Here is a 16,132-nt window from a genome sequence, read left to right as displayed (position 1 = left end):
AACCTCAGCCTCAGCAGGCAAGATCAAGTTTATTAATCAGGGTGGGCTAAATGCTTTAATAAATCATCCCTAAATCACAGTGTCTTAACACAACTGAAGTTTATTTTCCACCCAAGTATTTAGTGGATGTCTCTCTTTTCAGGGACCTTAGGGCTTCAGCATTTGATTGGCAGTCAGGGGAAAAAAGAGGGCGTGGAAGGTTGAGCAGGATGGGTATGTGGGCCAGGCATGGCATTAGTGCACACCCTTTTGTGCACTGTCTTCTGGCCTGAGTGCAGTCACGTGACCCGACCAGCCCCGAGGGAGCCTGGGAAATATGGTGCATCCAGGAGGAAAAGAAAGGCATTTATGGAAACAAAGCAATTTCTGCCACAGCCTCTTAACCCCGCGAGCCTCCTTACGCTGTGCTCTGCAGAGGGAAAGTTGGCCTGTCAGGTTGGCCCTGTCGGAGGTGGCATCCTGCAGGCATCTTCCCCTGGCCTGGCTGCCAACTGGACCCCACCCGAAGGCACCCCAGGTCTCCTTGCTCTGGGCGGGAAGGCCTCCCCTCTGACACTGTGTGTTTCTCCTCCACAGTATGTGGCCTTTGCCTCCCTCTTCTTCATCCTGGTCTCCATCACCACCTTCTGCCTGGAGACCCATGAGCGCTTCAACCCCATCGTGAACAAGACAGAGATCGAGAATGTTCGGAATGGCACGCAAGTGCGCTACTACCGGGAAGCAGAGACGGAGGCCTTCCTCACCTACATCGAGGGCGTCTGTGTGGTCTGGTTCACCTTCGAGTTCCTCATGCGTGTGGTCTTCTGCCCCAACAAGGTGGAGTTCATCAAGAACTCGCTCAACATCATCGACTTCGTGGCCATCCTCCCCTTCTATCTGGAGGTGGGCCTGAGCGGCCTGTCCTCTAAGGCCGCCAAGGACGTCCTGGGCTTCCTGCGTGTCGTCCGCTTCGTGCGCATCCTGCGCATCTTCAAGCTGACCCGCCACTTTGTGGGCCTGCGGGTCCTGGGCCACACTCTCCGTGCCAGCACCAATGAGTTCCTACTGCTCATCATTTTCCTGGCTCTGGGTGTCCTGATCTTTGCCACCATGATCTACTATGCCGAGAGGATAGGGGCGCAGCCCAATGACCCCAGCGCCAGTGAGCACACCCACTTTAAGAACATCCCCATCGGCTTCTGGTGGGCCGTGGTCACCATGACGACGCTGGGCTACGGAGACATGTACCCGCAGACATGGTCCGGCATGCTGGTGGGAGCGCTGTGTGCGCTGGCGGGCGTGCTGACCATCGCCATGCCCGTACCCGTCATCGTGAACAATTTTGGGATGTATTACTCCTTAGCCATGGCTAAGCAGAAACTACCAAAGAAAAAAAAGAAGCATATTCCACGGCCACCGCAGCTGGGATCTCCCAATTATTGTAAATCTGTCGTAAACTCTCCACACCACAGTACTCAGAGTGACACATGCCCGCTGGCCCAGGAAGAAATTTTAGAAATTAACAGAGCAGGTAGGAAACCTCTTAGAGGCATGTCAATCTGACCTTTCACTTCCGCCCCCTGTAGCGATGATTCCTGATTCAGTCAGACTGCTTCCTTAGTTCCATGGGTGATCCTGGATCCCGCACTCAGTCTCGAGGTGTGGAGTCTGGGGGCCCAGGGAGATGCTGGGCAGCCACATTCACGAGGCGCAAGCCTGCGAGAAGAGCCTCACTGGTGGCCCTGGGTAAGGAGGTTGACACACTGGTCTCGTGGGTTCTGAAGAGATGACACGGCCCGCGAGGCTGCTGAGGACTCTCTTCGCAGGAGCCCGGGGGCGCTGCTGCTTGGTGGGCAGGAGTTGCCCTTGAGTCGCTGACTCAGGCCACTGACCCAGTGTCGGGGCAGGGCAGGGGTGGGTGTGATTCGGAAATGCCAGACAGCTTCTGATTTGGTCTTTACACGGTTCCCTTCAGGCCGTGCACGTGGCGCAGATGGTGCATGGGATCTGGCAGGAGGGTCCCTGCACAGGCAGTAGCAAGGATTCTCACCCCCAAAAGAGCCTGTCTCCATAGCTGAGTAGAATTCCTGCTCTGATGCCGGCTGCCTAGCTCCAGGTGCGTCCTAGGAGACGCCTCTTGCCCTCCGTAACAAGCTTACTTACCCCTTAGCATGCGGAACCAACTCATCTTCTACCACCACTCTAGAGTTTAGCGTTTATCTTTAGGAACCTGTTGGAGTGACTCTAGCTTTCACGTTGTCTGTTTGGGTTGATGGTCAAGTGGGAGCTTCCGGTGGCCTTCTGATGGAAGTGGCTGGTGAGCGAAGGACTAGAGGGGGCCACCACCCGGGCAGCTTAGATGAAAGCACTACAGACCAGCAACAACCTCCCACCGAGAGCTCCCCCTGTTTCCGGCAGTAGGGACTGCAGCAGCAATACACCACATCCCAGCCAGTGCACGACCACGTTCCCGTGAATTCAGGGGGTCAGGGAGGGGGGAGGGCGGCCATGAAACAATACTAGTCACCGTGGGATATATTCTCATATTCCATGGCTAGTGGTTAGTTATGGGACTATCTCAGTTTTATGAGAACCTGCACATAGCACATAAAGTTGATCACGGGGCTCTGGTCCGAAGATATAAAGCCCATAGTCTACCTCTACCCATGGAATACCATCGACTTATTCTGTGGACACAGGGATTGCCAGGGAATGAACGACCCAGAGAAGAATGACAACACTGAGCTAAGAAGGAGTGCTGGGTGAGGGAGGCTGAGTGAGTGACAGGTAGTGTCTAGTCGACGAGGGACACCCCTGTGCCCGGGTCAGGCCAGAGGGCCGCAGGCCAGCTCGGCCCTCAATGAGCAAGTGCCCCTGGGTTTGGGTGGCCTCCTCCAGTGGATGACTGATTCTTTCTTCCCCGCTGACATGCTCTCTGGCCCACCACCCCCATCCTGTTCCTGATCTCGCTTCATCCCACAGCTCTGCTGCCGACTTCTCTGTCCAGGGGGGCTTTCCAGCCCCTTCGCCTGGCCCCATACCCCTCCCCACTCCCCGGGATTCCTGTAGGCACCTGAGAGGAACGTGGTGAGTGTTCTGGGCTGGGCCAAGGGCTGGGCAGGGGTCTCAGAGGCTGGAATATGGGGGCCTGAGATGGGGATGGACTCCCTGGCCAAGGCATGTCTTCAGCTTAGCAAGCCAGGCATGGGCCATGGAAAGCTCCTGCCCCAGCTCTCTACTTTGCATTAGTGAGCCCTTCTGTTTGACTTCAGGAGTCACCATCATGGCAAGGAAAATCCCCAGGGCTCTGGGGGAGGGTCTGGGTGGGCCCAGCTCCCAGCTTCACTCCAGGCTTAGCAGGAGGAGCTCAGCCTGAGTGGCATCATCATGGCATTCCTTGGCCCTCTGTCACACTCTTCCCAACACTGAATCTTTTAGGATTGGTGCCCCAAACATGGGTGCCCCAGGCCAGCCTGTCAAGGACCCCTCATTCACTCCAGTCAGGCACAAATTCTCAGTACTCCTAGACAATGCCAGTATTCTCCATGTGCACACACACACATACAGGCACACACACACGCACACATGTGCTCACACACTTACACACCCACAGAGTACAGATGTGTGTGTCTGACACGGACACCAGCTAGTCCCAAGGACACCAGCTAGTCCCAAGGACACAAGCCCTCCTCCCGTGCTGCAGCAGGTCTGTAAAGCCTGTGCACTCCTGCTGGGTCCCAGGGTCCCCACAGCCGTGGTAGCCCTGCTCCTGGGAGCCTCCTTGCCCTGGCCCCAGGACTCAGAGACCTAGAGTGCTCTGGCTTGAGTGGTCTCTATGGCTGAGGAGGTATTTGGGGCCCTTCCAAGCTTGTCCTCTGGAAACCAGATGCCCAGATCCTCCCACCTTTCTCTGTCCCCATCCCCACACTCTGCCCCCACCTCTTCCCCAAGTTCCCACGTCCCCTGGGGGTGCTGTCTTGATGTCCAAGACCCCCTCTGAGCCTCATCCCTCACCAAAACACTCCTCCCTCCAAAAGCTGGTGTATGACACCCAGATTCTCTATCACCAAGAGGGTATGTGGTCCTTAGGGGTGTCTCCCCACCTCTGCATCCCCGAGTCCCTTCCCATTTGCCTCCTTTTCTGCTTGCAGCTATGTGCCTAGACGAATGTGGGGTTGGCGTGACTTTGTGAGTGAGTGTGGGGGAGGCCAGAGGTGAAGAAGGCAAATGGGGGCGGAGACTGGATCATGCAGGAACTGATTGGTGAGAGGCAGCCCCTAAAGCCTTTCCAACCTCACTCCACCCCTAAGAGCAGTCAGGTAGCCTCAGTGAAACCTGGGGTTCTCCAATTCCACTTTTAGAATGTAGGTTGGGGTCAAGTTCAGCATGCTGGGCTCTAAGGGCACTTCCCCCCATCGAGGGCTAGACCCCTGGGACTCAGTCAAGGCCACCCAGTCATGCCAGGGGCACCCTCCCCTTACCTCCACCTCTTGGTCTCTCCTGAAGCCTCAGGTCTGTGTGTCTGTGAGGGATGATCTGGTCTCCTTGGTACCGTGGCTGGCATGGCCTCAGTGTCTGGGGGACTCTTCCTGGCAAGGGTCGTAGGGCCTCATGGTGGGGATGCCAGGAGGGTGCCCTCCATGGTCAGGGACTGCCTGGGGATAAGAGCCCAGGAGAAGCTGCTCCTCTCCCAGAAAGGGGGTCCCTCCCCCACTTGCAGTTGGGGACACAGACCTCCTGCTCTGGGCAGTTCCGAGTGCTCCCTCTGTCCTGCCATTCACGTGTGTCTTGTCCATCTCTGCTCCTGTAATGTGGGTTGGTTCTCTGTGGTGCTGCATCTGGGGTTGCGGGGTCCCACCATAGGTGAGCAAGGTACTGGCACGGGGGATGGTGGTGGCCAGAACCACTTCCTGCCCATGAGCACATAGGGCAGCAGTGAGGCTCCAGAAAAGCCCCTGCCTGGGCCCCCCCTGGGAGCTACCACTGCAGCCTCTGGGTCATCTTTGCCGGGGGGAGGGTTCTCCCCTGAGCAGCTGGTCCGAAGCACTGTGGCCCTGGCCCTCCACCCTCCCCTGCTGGGCTGGGCTGCAGTGGGTGTCGGGAGTGGTGTAACCCCCGGGGCAGGGAAGGTGGCGGGATTGGGACAGCCATGACCAGGCAGGGTGTGGGCAAGGCCCCTTCACATAGGCCGACCGAGTTTTCGCTTGGATGTGGGGGCCAAGGTGGGCGGCGGGGGCCCTGAACGTGGTCGACGTGGCCCCCAGGCGTGCTAAGGGGGAAGGAGCAGAGAAATGAAGGACCTTGAGGGCCAGGCCTGGGTGTTCTTTTCTGTGTTGTTCACATGCTCTCTCTTTCTCTCTCTCTACTAATCATGTTTCTCTCTCTCTCTCCTCGTTTTGTTGCATGACTTGTGCTGGTTCTCGTGACTGTACTCTGCTCGTGTCTTTCCCAGACTGTCCCCAGTTAGCAGGGGACTTTTTCCCTGAGCCCCTAGCTGGGCAGACCCCTCAGGGCTAAACCCAAGGAAATGCCCAGCCACCCCTGCCTGCCCTGCCCTAGCCCTGCGTGCGCCCCCGGCGCCCGCTGCTGGTGTGAACAGTAAGTACCTTGGCGGTGCCTGGACACCAAGGCACAAATGTCAGCCTGCTGGCTGACGGCCGGACATTGGGTTCTCCTTGCTCCAAAGTTTAAAAAAAAATGACCCTCTCGCGGACGCTCATCTCTCTCAGCCCATTTCAAAGCCTGGAAACCATCTCCGTGAGACGCTGCCCATGCTGCCATTTCATCATCACAGGCCAGCGGGTCTAGTTGGGCTGAGGGGCCCTGGGCTGGGGAGGCAGGGCTCCCAGCCTTCAGGGGAGCAGGTGGGAATTGAGGGACCGGGTGGCCATCTCATCTAAAGGACAGGGTAGGGGCAGGAGTAGGGGGGGGGTCTTGGGAGTATCTGGCCTTTTTCACAGATTCCCCAGGTTTGGAGAGCTGGCCCTCCGTTGGTTTGTCTCTCTTCCAGCCACTCCTCTGGAGTCAGGGAGGGAGAATGCTCTCAGCTTCTGAAAACACCCCAAACTGCAGATAAGCCAACAGCCCAGGGAGGCTGGCTCCTTCACAGAGGAGGACCTAAACCCTCAGGCACAGCCCCTTCTCAGAGGTCATGGCTGGGAGAAGAAGCAGGCTTCAGGGAGGGAAGGGTGTCCAGCTCACATGCACCCAGGGATCCCTGATGGCTGCCCCCCAGCCTGACCCCTGCAGGGAAGACCAGCTTCAACTTTGGGTCCTCTAAAGGCTGTGGGGGCTGGATGCTCCTGGGGCCCGGTGCTGGGGGCACAGCCAGACGAGGGGGTCTCAGGCTCACACTCCCTCTGACCCATCCTTGGGCAAGACCTGCAGGCTGTGGATACCTCCACTGACAGACGATGGCCAGCAGAGAGACAGCAAGTCCTGGCTCCCCTCCCAGACGGAGACACTGCCTGGTAGGACTCACTGTTTTCCCCTTGAGGAAAATGTGTACAGGGTACCATGGGCCCCAACTTCCACCCCTTCATCCACTACCTCCTCTCTTAACCTATCCTCCCCTCTCCCCAGAGGCCCTTGGGAGGGAAGGCGGGGCCAGCCAGACTTTGAGGCAGGACTGGGCTTGTCTGTGCGCACACATGTGTGCCCTCAGACACGCCCCGAGCGCTAGGCAGCCCCCAGACCCCAGAGAGGCCCCAGCTTCAGTCACATGGTGTCAGAGTTACCTTGGTAACTGGCCTTTTTGGTTCAGAGTATATTGTGGAGTGAAGCCCCTGGGATTTGTCAAGAAACGCATTGTACATGAAATGCTTTGCCATCTTGTACAACACACTTTTTTAAGTTCCAAAATTATGATGGGTTTTTCTTTTTTTTTGGATTTGCTTTACGAATAAACCTGATTGGTCCATTTCTCTTTCGACTGACTGCCTCTTTGTAGTGACATGTTGTGTACACGGGCCGTGATCCCGCTCGCGGGCACGCCGAGTGTGTGCGCACGGAGAAGGATCACTTCTGCGTGTAGTTACATGATGTGAACAGGGTCACAGAAGAGGGTCAGATCGGGTGGAGATTTGACTGTCTCCAGCTTTTTGCCCCTCTTCAGTCTTTTAGAGAGCTTCCCCTCGTGTGGTCATGCCCATGTTGGCATTGTCTTCCCTTGAGGCTCTCACCCTAGAGGAAGTCTTTGAGGAAGCCACGGTGCCTTCCCTGGGGGCTGAGCCAGTGCCGTGCTGGCCAGAAAGTTCTGCTTTGAGGGCAGAGAGCGTGCGGCAGGGTCAGTCCCCAAGAGCGATGGGCAGGGGCAGAGGCCGCCAGAGCTACCTCTGCCAGCTCCAGAGGCGTCCACGGGGCTGTTCCTGGACTTGGGAGAGGGAGAGCTCCCTGCTCTGGTCAAGCTTCATCCTCACCAAATGTACCCCCAAACTTCTTCCCAGGTTCCTTCTCAGGCTCCCACAGAGGCCAAGACTCGTCTTTCCCACCCGAGTCCATCAGCTGCTGTTGTCTTTACACGTCCATTTGCTCTGCTTTGCGGGGGATGCAGCCGAGAGGAGACAGAGGACTGGGAGCCCCCTCCCAAATCATGGCCTGCTGTCACTGCCTCATGCCTACATCCTTGCTGGCGCCTGTGCGAGCTGACCAGGCCTGCTTGGGGGCAGAGCAGGGTGGAAGCCAATGTCTTGGTCCGTGTGGGGATCAGAGCGGACTGAGTGATGGAGCTTAAGTCTGTGTGAGGATGGAGCTGACTGAGCGGTCACATTGGGACTGTATGGGGGACAGAGGAGGCTGTGTGACCAGGCCTAGTCTGTATGGGGGATGGAGCATATAGAGTGACCAGATTGGGTCCATATGGCGGGGAGGTATTGAGGGGATCAGATAGGGTGTGTGCGTGGGACAGTGTGAAGCAAATGATCAGATAGGATCCAAAGAGGGCCTGGAGTAGAGTTGATGGATTGAGTCTGGATGGGGCCAGGGATGCCTGAGCGGCCAGCCAGATGCGGATGAAAGGCAGCCAGGCTCTGGTCAGCAGCGGAGGGGTCAGAAAAGGCTGACTCTCTGGACAGGAGTGTTTCTGCGTGTCTGTCTGTCTTCTCCCTGAGCTCTGTGTCTAGCCCTCTACCCATGACCGCATCCACACCATCCTGTCTCATTGGCCCCGCCTTGAGCCCTGGGCCCGGCACCCAGCACTGCGCTTGCTGGGCCCATCACCAAATCATCTTTTTGCAAACTTTGAGCAAACCCAGGAACCCTCCTCCTCAGCACTGTGGGCAGCCCAAAGGCTGCCCAGTTGAGCCGGGGACCCCCAGCCTCCCTCCTCCCTCCACGGCCCACTCACATTTCTGTCCTCAGTTATGGGCTGCCCTTTGCCGATGCCCCACTTCTGGCCTGTCCCCCAACAACTAAACAGTTTTCAGTGTCTCAATAGCTTCTGCTTATATGTTCGAAGATTCCAAACTGAATGGGGAGGTGGCGAAGGCCGCGCTGGCGAACGAAGACTGCCCCCACATAGACCAGGCCCTCACTCCCGATGAGGGCCTGCCCTTTACGCGCTCGGGCACCCGCGAGAGATACGGACCCTGCTTCCTCTTATCAACCGGGGAGTACGCGTGCCCACCTGGTGGAGGAGTGAGAAAGGGTATGTAGAGGAGGCCGGGGCGCTCTGCATCAGCCGGGCCGCCTCGCGCTCCTGCAGATGGGTGGGCGGGGCGGCGGGCAAGGGGCGCTGAGGGGCAGGCAGGCACACTGAGTGGGGCAAGGAGCAGAAGGAGCCCCAGGGTCGGCCCCCAGTGGGATGGCAAGGCTGGCAGAGAGAACCTGAGGTCCAGGCAGCTGTGGGTTGGAATTGAGCTGAGGGGTGGGGCTTGGGGACAGGCTGGCTGACTACAGCCCCCAAGGCAGAGGGGTGCCTGTGGAAGTGGGAGGAGTCTCGACTCCTCCAGGCTGCTCTGGCAGATGGCAGACCAGACCCAGAAGGCAGTGATCTCCCCTGTCCCTTGGTTGAGGAGGGCAACAGAGAGGGCCTGGTTTGGCCAGGACCCTGTGGACTTAGCCACCCAAGATCCATGTTCTGGAAGATGCATCCTTTAAAGAGAATCCCCAGACCAGTGGGAGGGGAGGCATGAAGCGAGGTGGCTTCAGGGCTTGGAGGTGAAGCCAATGTCCTTGCAGAGGTAAGGTACATGCTAGTCAGGACACTGCTAGTGGCAGATAGAGAACTTGCCGAGAGAAGGTGGTTACACAGGACTCTGTGCAACCCCTTCCACCCCCAGCGCCCCCTTGTGGTTGGTGAGGGCTGAGTCCCGTGGTGGCCTCTCTGCTCAAGGTCTCCTTGGATCAGACCTTTAGCTGAGGCTGAGCCACCTGGAGAAAAGGCTTCTAGTAGAGCTTGAGCATGAGCTGGGGAGAAGCTTGGGGCAGGGGCCCAGTGCACCCTAGCTCCAGGCCCCAAGCATCGGCCATCCTCGGCACAGCGGGCTGGCTGGGCGGCTCATGCATGTGGGGGAACGCCTCACAGGCTCACTAGGGGTGCATGCTGAGCGGGGTGAGCAGGTCAGGCCAGATAGTTGGTTTTTTAAAACAACATTTGGTGTAGCCTGTGTCCATTCACAACTGCTCCAGTATTTGAAATGGTTGAACAATTGTAAGGAAAAAACACAGAATTCAAAATAAAAGGCAAACCCAGGAGAGGAGAGGCAGCCCACACTGAGACAGGGGAGGTCCTTCTGGTCACTGGCGCTTAGTGTGCTCACCTGACCCAGGCTGGTCCCTGCTTCCTTGTCCTGCCTGGAGGTCCCCTGGACCCCAGTGCGGCACACCACGCCCCGCATGGTGCTGCATGGCAGAGGGCTGCCGGCCTCATCCTGAGCACCTTCCATGGATAGGCCTGATGCTTCCCTTCACAACTGGCTTTTTCTTGAGTAGAGGTTTTTAGAAAGCCAGGAGCAGGGGCAGCCCAGGGGAGTGAGGGGGAAAGGTGGTGGACCCATTCCCAATGGCTGTGCTCTTCCTGGTAAGGTCTCATGGGCTGCTATCTCCTTCATCTTGAATGTTGAATCAATCCGTGTGGCCTAAAAGAGCAGACAGGAGTCTCTTTACTATGCTTCCAGAAGCCCAAGGTGTGTGGGACAGAAGCCCCATCTCCTTGTAGTGCCCAGAGAGTCCAGTGGCAACCACTGTCCACAGGTGGTACCCACTCCCCAGTCCCACAGAGACGCCAAGGTTGAAGTGCCCCCACCCGCATCCACCTGGCCCCGCTCTCATGGAGTCATGGCAGCCACCAAGGACTTGCTTTCTTAGGGTAATTCCAGGCCATAAGCCATGTGCAGGGTAGAAGAGTTAGGGGCTCAACCCGTTCCCCCAGGAGGGAGAGAGAGAAAGAGGCGTGCTAGGCTGGCTCACTGCATGGGAGAACCAGGCCAGCTGGAGAGGAATCTGCCTGCCTCTGCATGCGGCTGTTCTGTCTTTCCTCCTCCTTCCTTAAAAACTAAGTACCAAGCGGGATGGGAGAGCCAAGAAGAGAAGCTCAAGTGTTAATTGTATTCTTTACATACAGATCTTTGCAAAGAAAGCCCTGTCATTGCTAAGTATATGCCGACAGAGGCTGTGAGAGTGACTTGACCAGGCGGCTTGGCCCAGGACACTGGTGGCTATTAAGCATCTGGGTGGACCTGCAGCCCCTCCTCACCCTCGGACAGAGTAAATTCACGCCATGCAGGTTTGCCGGACGAGTCCGAGTGGCCCAGGCCTTGTACTAGGACGGACGTAGCTTTTCTACGGCCAAATGGTAACTGACCGTAGAAGATTTCTTTTCCTTCTTTTCATTTTTTTAAACATTTTATTTTATTCGGGGAAGGGGGGTGGAGGGGTCCCTTAGCATGACTTGCATGAAGTTAACCAGAAAACCCAGCAATCCAAACCCACCAACCCCTGCAACTGTATGATTACTCTAAACCACGACAACAACGAAGAGAAACAAGCAAGAATCCTCTATTTTCTTTCAAAGCTCTTTCCTTTTATACACAATGTTGGAGCCAAACTGTAACTGCGTTCCTTCCTTCCGTAGAAACCTGTACGTTTTGAGGGGAATGGAGCGGGGGGAGAGCTGGGGAGGGGGAACGGATTACTTCCCTTTTTGTACACGAGATCCAGAGTAAAGGTTCCCAAAGGGGCAGTCGGTCAGTCATCGGTCATATTGACCTCACTCACCTTCATAGCTCATCTCTCACGCGGAAACAGAACTTTGCTCCAAATAGAATTGTGGAAACTCGCACTGCCGCCTTCTTCCCTGTTTGGCATGCCTGTGACCCAGCGGACGTCTCCCCAAGACCCCTGACAGCGGCTAGTCTAGGTTGATTCGATCATCTTAGTGGTGTGTAGCTCCAGTGTGACCAACTTTCATAATAAATTGTTCATAGTAGATAATCAACACTGTATGGATTTTCCAAGAGTTACTTCCGAGCACCAAAAAATCAGGACCGCAGGAGGGCCGGTCCTCCTCCACCTTTATTAAGGCACAACCCGGCATTGTATGCAATTTAGTACTTCAGAGTAAAAAAACTGCATGCCCAATGTTATGCAAAGCGATTCTAGCATGAAATAAATTTTTGTATCATGGTTTCTGTATAGTCTAAAGCAGATTTGTTTTCCTGAAGCAATCGGAGGTTTGCAGAGACACACTTCTGCATCTCGAATAAATATAGTATTTTCCCAACAGAAACAGAGGACAGTAGCTTGGCTTTGGTCTGATTCTAAAATTAGTGGTGGGGTGGGGGGTGGGGAAGGATGATATTTTTGAAAAACACATGCTTGAGTTGGAAAAAAAAATGCAACATCTCAAGCTCTCACTGCAGCTCGCAACATTTCCTGGAAAGAGAGCAATGCTGCTTTAGTTCAACACTCTTCCCTCCCTAGGCTCTGGCTCTTGATAATAAAAAGCTGACTTTGGAGATGAAGCATGGATTTGGGTTTTTATTGCCTCCGGCAGTGTCACAATTTGGCTCTGGGCCCCAGGTCAGGCCCTCTGTGCCTGGGCTGGGATCAGTCTTAGCCCTGGCTCCTCTGGTCTCAGGGACTTACCCAAGATGCTGGCTATCCTCTCACTGGGGGAATGCCAGGACCCTTGCTCTGAAGATTCTGTTGGGTGTAGGGAGGGAGGTAGCTCTCAGAAGGAATTGGGCAAAAAAGGCCCAGACCTGAGACGGCCCATCTTCTAAGGGGGTTCACCAACACGGGAACTTCTCCGTGAATCATCCGTATTCATGACTCCTTGAATCTGGCTATGTTGGAACTCACAGCTCCCCCATGCAGACCATGGTCACCTCCCTCCTAGGGCCATTCTTGAATCTGATGGAGCCAGAGGCAAGGATCTGACAGGTCTGGGGGTCCTACCCAGCTGTGCCCCTGCTGGGCCCAGTCTGGGGGACCACCTCATCACATACCCCTCACTCAGCCTGGAGGCATCTTGGAAGGGCTGGAGCCGTCTCCTAGGGATCTTGATTTGCTTGAGTTGGTTACTTTTGCTCAGGGGTAGAGTGGGGGATTGGGGTTCCAATTCTTTTCCTACCAATTAGAGAATCCAGGAATGTTCAGGTGGGAAAGTCCCTAACATTCATGGTCGTCAACCTCTGAGCATTTCACAGATGAGGAACTGAGGCCCAGAGGGGAGTAACCCAACCAGAGTCATAAACAAGTGGTGTCTGTTTCCCCTGGATTTCTGTTCCCTTGATGCTTCCCAACATGGCCAAGTCCAAGATCAGATGGGTGGGTGGGAGGCTGAAGGTGGGTGCAGAATTCTCATCTAATGTTTCTCATCCCCTCTAAGCATTAATTTCAAGCTCCCAGTGCTCTGTGTGATCCAGGAACCAATGCAGGCTGGGGGGGGGGGGGGAGGGATGATCAGTGGAGCAGTAAGTATAGCAAGACCTCTGCCCAGGGGTTATGCAGCCAAAGAGTTGCCAGAGCCACACCGTGCACGTAACAGCCACTCATAAGTATCGGCATGTAGAAGCCAAGCAGCCTACGGTGCTGCAGGGAGGGTAGAGGTCCCTCCGTCTGGGGCCCACCCTGGAAGAAATGCTTCTGGTGGACTCAAGGGGGACTCAATACAAGGCCGTTTGGAATAGCGGTTTTCAGGGACACAGTAGCTAACGGAGAACGGGGATTAACGTACACTGAGCATCTGCCATGTGCAGGGCATCTGAGAAAATTTGTCTGATAATGGCCCACAATAAGTCAACATGCCCATTTTAGAGTCAAGAGAATGGGCGCAGAGAGATAAAGTAACTAGCTCAAAGCCACACAGCCAATGGAGGATGAAAACGAGATTTTACCCCAGGTGGTCTGATTCCAGAGCTCAGGTTAAGCTCAAGCTAATTGAGGCCTTCCTGGGGCTGGAGGTGGAATTGACTGGAATTCTAGAGTTTCTGGTCCTGAATCCCAGGGCCCTCAGGCCACGGGAATGACAGAAGAGTCATTTACATGCTGCTCTGAGCCTTCCACACATACATCTGACCACCTCACTTTTCTGCTTAAACACCTGTTGCCCTCAGAATGAAGTCGAAGCTCCTTATAGTAGCTAGCAAGGCCCGCCAGCCTCTCCTCTCCAAACTCTCACCGCTCTGTGCTCCAGTTGCTCGGAAATTCCAACCCTACCACAGTTTCACTTGTGCCCCTTATGACCTGGAACCCCCATCGTATTTCCCGACTTGCTCCCTAACTCTCAATGTCAATTTATCACTAAGTCCTTTCACTCAGAAGTGGTGGATGCTAGTGTAGGGCTTTACTTTGAGCCCTAGGCTTGGATCCACCATTCTCATGCACAGCCTCATCTAATTTTGGCCCGATGGCCCACTGGGACCCAAAGCTGGTGGGGCGTCAAGGCAAGATGTATGTGGTAGATTAGGACATAAACATCCCACCAACACCTGGTACGTTGCCGCCCTTCAAAGCTCTAGGGGCTGGGGCCCAAGACCTGGGAGCACATGACGGGGTCTCACTCCCCTCCTCTTTTTCCTTTCCTCCTTCTTATCCAGGAGGAATATGAAGGCCAGTCAAGTTAGTCTATTAGAAAAAAAGTCATTCTTAAAATGAGTGGGCATTTTCTCAAGCTGGCTCCTGTGTATGGCTCATGAGCAAACCAGGTGGATGGTGTTGACTTTTTCTTAGTGGAGGTACTGGGGATTGAACCCAGGACCTTGTCCATGCTAAGTATGCACTCTACCACTGAGCTATATCCACCCTCCTGGATGGTACTGACATTAATTGACTGTCAGATGGTTATGATATCCACAGCTTCGTTATCAAATATTTGTAAGAGCTAAAAGCAGAGGCTGGGTTGGGGTGAGGGGATCAGAGAGCCCACTCAGCCTCCCCACCCCATGGTGGGACCAGCTCATTCATGGACACTTGCTGGGCACTTCCTCTGTCCCAGGATTTGTCTTTGGTGAGAAGTTTCCAGAATCGACCGAGACCTGGTTCCTTGCTCTTAAAGAGCTCAGGCTCTAGTAGGAAAGAGGGGCTTGCACATCTACATTCTGAGAGACCAATAGGGTTCACAGGGTCCGGAAAGATATCTAGGAGATGTTGTCAATAGCCCCTAACTCCCCTGGTGCGTTCAGGCACTCATCAGATCGGCCAGGGGACTGACTCAGGGAAGCCTGTCTGCAGCTGTCAGGAAGGGAGAACCGAGGGAACTGGAGGGGACAAGAAGGTCTGTGGTGTCATCTAGTGCCAAGAGCCACCTGTGCTTCCATGAGTGAATTATCTGGGCTCTGTGTGCTTCTAAGAAGGGTCTGACTCAGGTTCTGAGCAAGGGTCTGAGGCTTAGGGCTGATGCACCACCTGACTCTGTTTCAGGCTGGGAAGGAGCCCCAAGACACCTTCTTGCACCCAGTAGGAGGCCTTGGGAGGGGCATTAGGGCTTAGCAGCAGAGGACTTGGGATTTGGGTTTCTTCCAGCAGGTGCTGAAAGAGGTAGGGGAACTCCACACCGCCATGCTGTGAGAGAGAGTGTGCTGGTTCCTCAGGGGTAAAAAACCTGTCTAGGAGGTACAGGCCCGAGTACTAATCCGTATGGGGCTGCTTTCCCACCCATGAGTCTGATGCAGACCACTCAGCCTGTAGGACAGTGGGTGGCAGCCATTAATGGCAGACTGGCTCCAGTCTGGCTCATCTCTGGGCCATCCAATCGCTCCATCTCTGAAGGCTTTTTCACCTTGGCAAGACCAGCTCAGAGTGCACAGAGACGTCCTTCCTTCCATTCCAGAAGTGCTTAGAGGCTGTACTGGCCTCTACTGGTTCCGGGAGATGGGCGACCAGAACTTTGCTAGCCAGGACACTGACGTTTCTAGAGAACAACATTGGGAGCAGGGCTCCATGTACTGGTGTTCAGGGTCAGCCGAGGGCCGTGGGTGGTCTCTGGGTGCAGGTCTGGGGAACTCAGGATTGTCCTCATCCCCACTCTCCTGAGCTGAACCCCCTCCTGGTCCCAGGGCTACCCCTTGTCTGCCCCCACCCCAACCTGGTCTGGCTTGAGGCCCTTGATGGGTCACTTCTTAAACAGCGCCTTGGGCCAGGAGTGAGGTGTGTGACCTAGAGATGCTCCTTTCCCTTCTTAGGCCTCTGTTTTCTGACATGAACAATGGAAATGTTGCATCAAATCAATGGTTTTAAAACTTTCTCAAGGACCCCTTGTCAAGTGAACTCTTATGTGAAGCCCAATAAATAATATAGACTAAAATGAAACTGCTGTGAATAAGGCAGAGGGTGAGGACCCAGAGATCTCTCCACTTGGCCTTCCTTTACCCACAGCCCACAAGGTGGCCACTGAGTTTCAGGACACTTCTAGGGCTCTGACTAGTGCAGTCTGAAGATCACCACAGGTCCTCCAGCTGTGATGTCCTGGGGTTTTGTAATGTCCTAAAGCCACTGGAGCCTAGTTCTCAGACCCAAACTCTCTCCTGAGTCAGAGGAGAAGCGGTGTGGGACGGGCCACAGACTTGGCTGGCTAGTTGGTGACACTGCCACACAGTCCCCCAGGGAAAGCCACTTTTTGATGCCCTCTGGCCAAAAGCCTGCTGCCAGTCACAGTGGAGAGAAAGGTGCTATGTCCCCCAGAGCCTTAGCTGCGACCGGGGAAGACCTGAGG

The 16,132-nt window shown here is 55.3% G+C and overlaps 1 protein-coding gene across 2 annotated transcripts in view; it reads left to right on the top strand.

Annotated features, from left to right (window-relative positions):
• KCNC1 (potassium voltage-gated channel subfamily C member 1) overlaps positions 1-12,035 on the top strand; it is a 42,805-nt gene extending 30,770 nt beyond the window's left edge. Inside the window, exons 2-4 of one of the 2 annotated variants that reach the window (XM_010964792.3) lie at positions 577-1,510; positions 8,435-8,623; positions 10,541-12,035. In XM_010964792.3, the coding sequence (XP_010963094.1) occupies positions 577-1,510; positions 8,435-8,623; positions 10,541-10,605 (1,188 nt within the window). In that variant the 3' untranslated portion in view covers positions 10,606-12,035. Of the gene's footprint in view, positions 1-576; positions 1,511-2,961; positions 6,903-8,434; positions 8,624-10,540 lie in introns of those variants that run through there. The other variant, XM_074372290.1, reaches the window with a different exon arrangement.
• The last annotated feature ends 4,097 nt before the right edge of the window (positions 12,036-16,132 follow it).

The sequence above is a fragment of the Camelus bactrianus genome, chromosome 10 (assembly GCF_048773025.1).
Source record: "Camelus bactrianus isolate YW-2024 breed Bactrian camel chromosome 10, ASM4877302v1, whole genome shotgun sequence".
Lineage (NCBI taxonomy): Eukaryota > Metazoa > Chordata > Mammalia > Artiodactyla > Camelidae > Camelus > Camelus bactrianus.
This window is presented reverse-complemented; position numbering and strand designations above follow the sequence as displayed.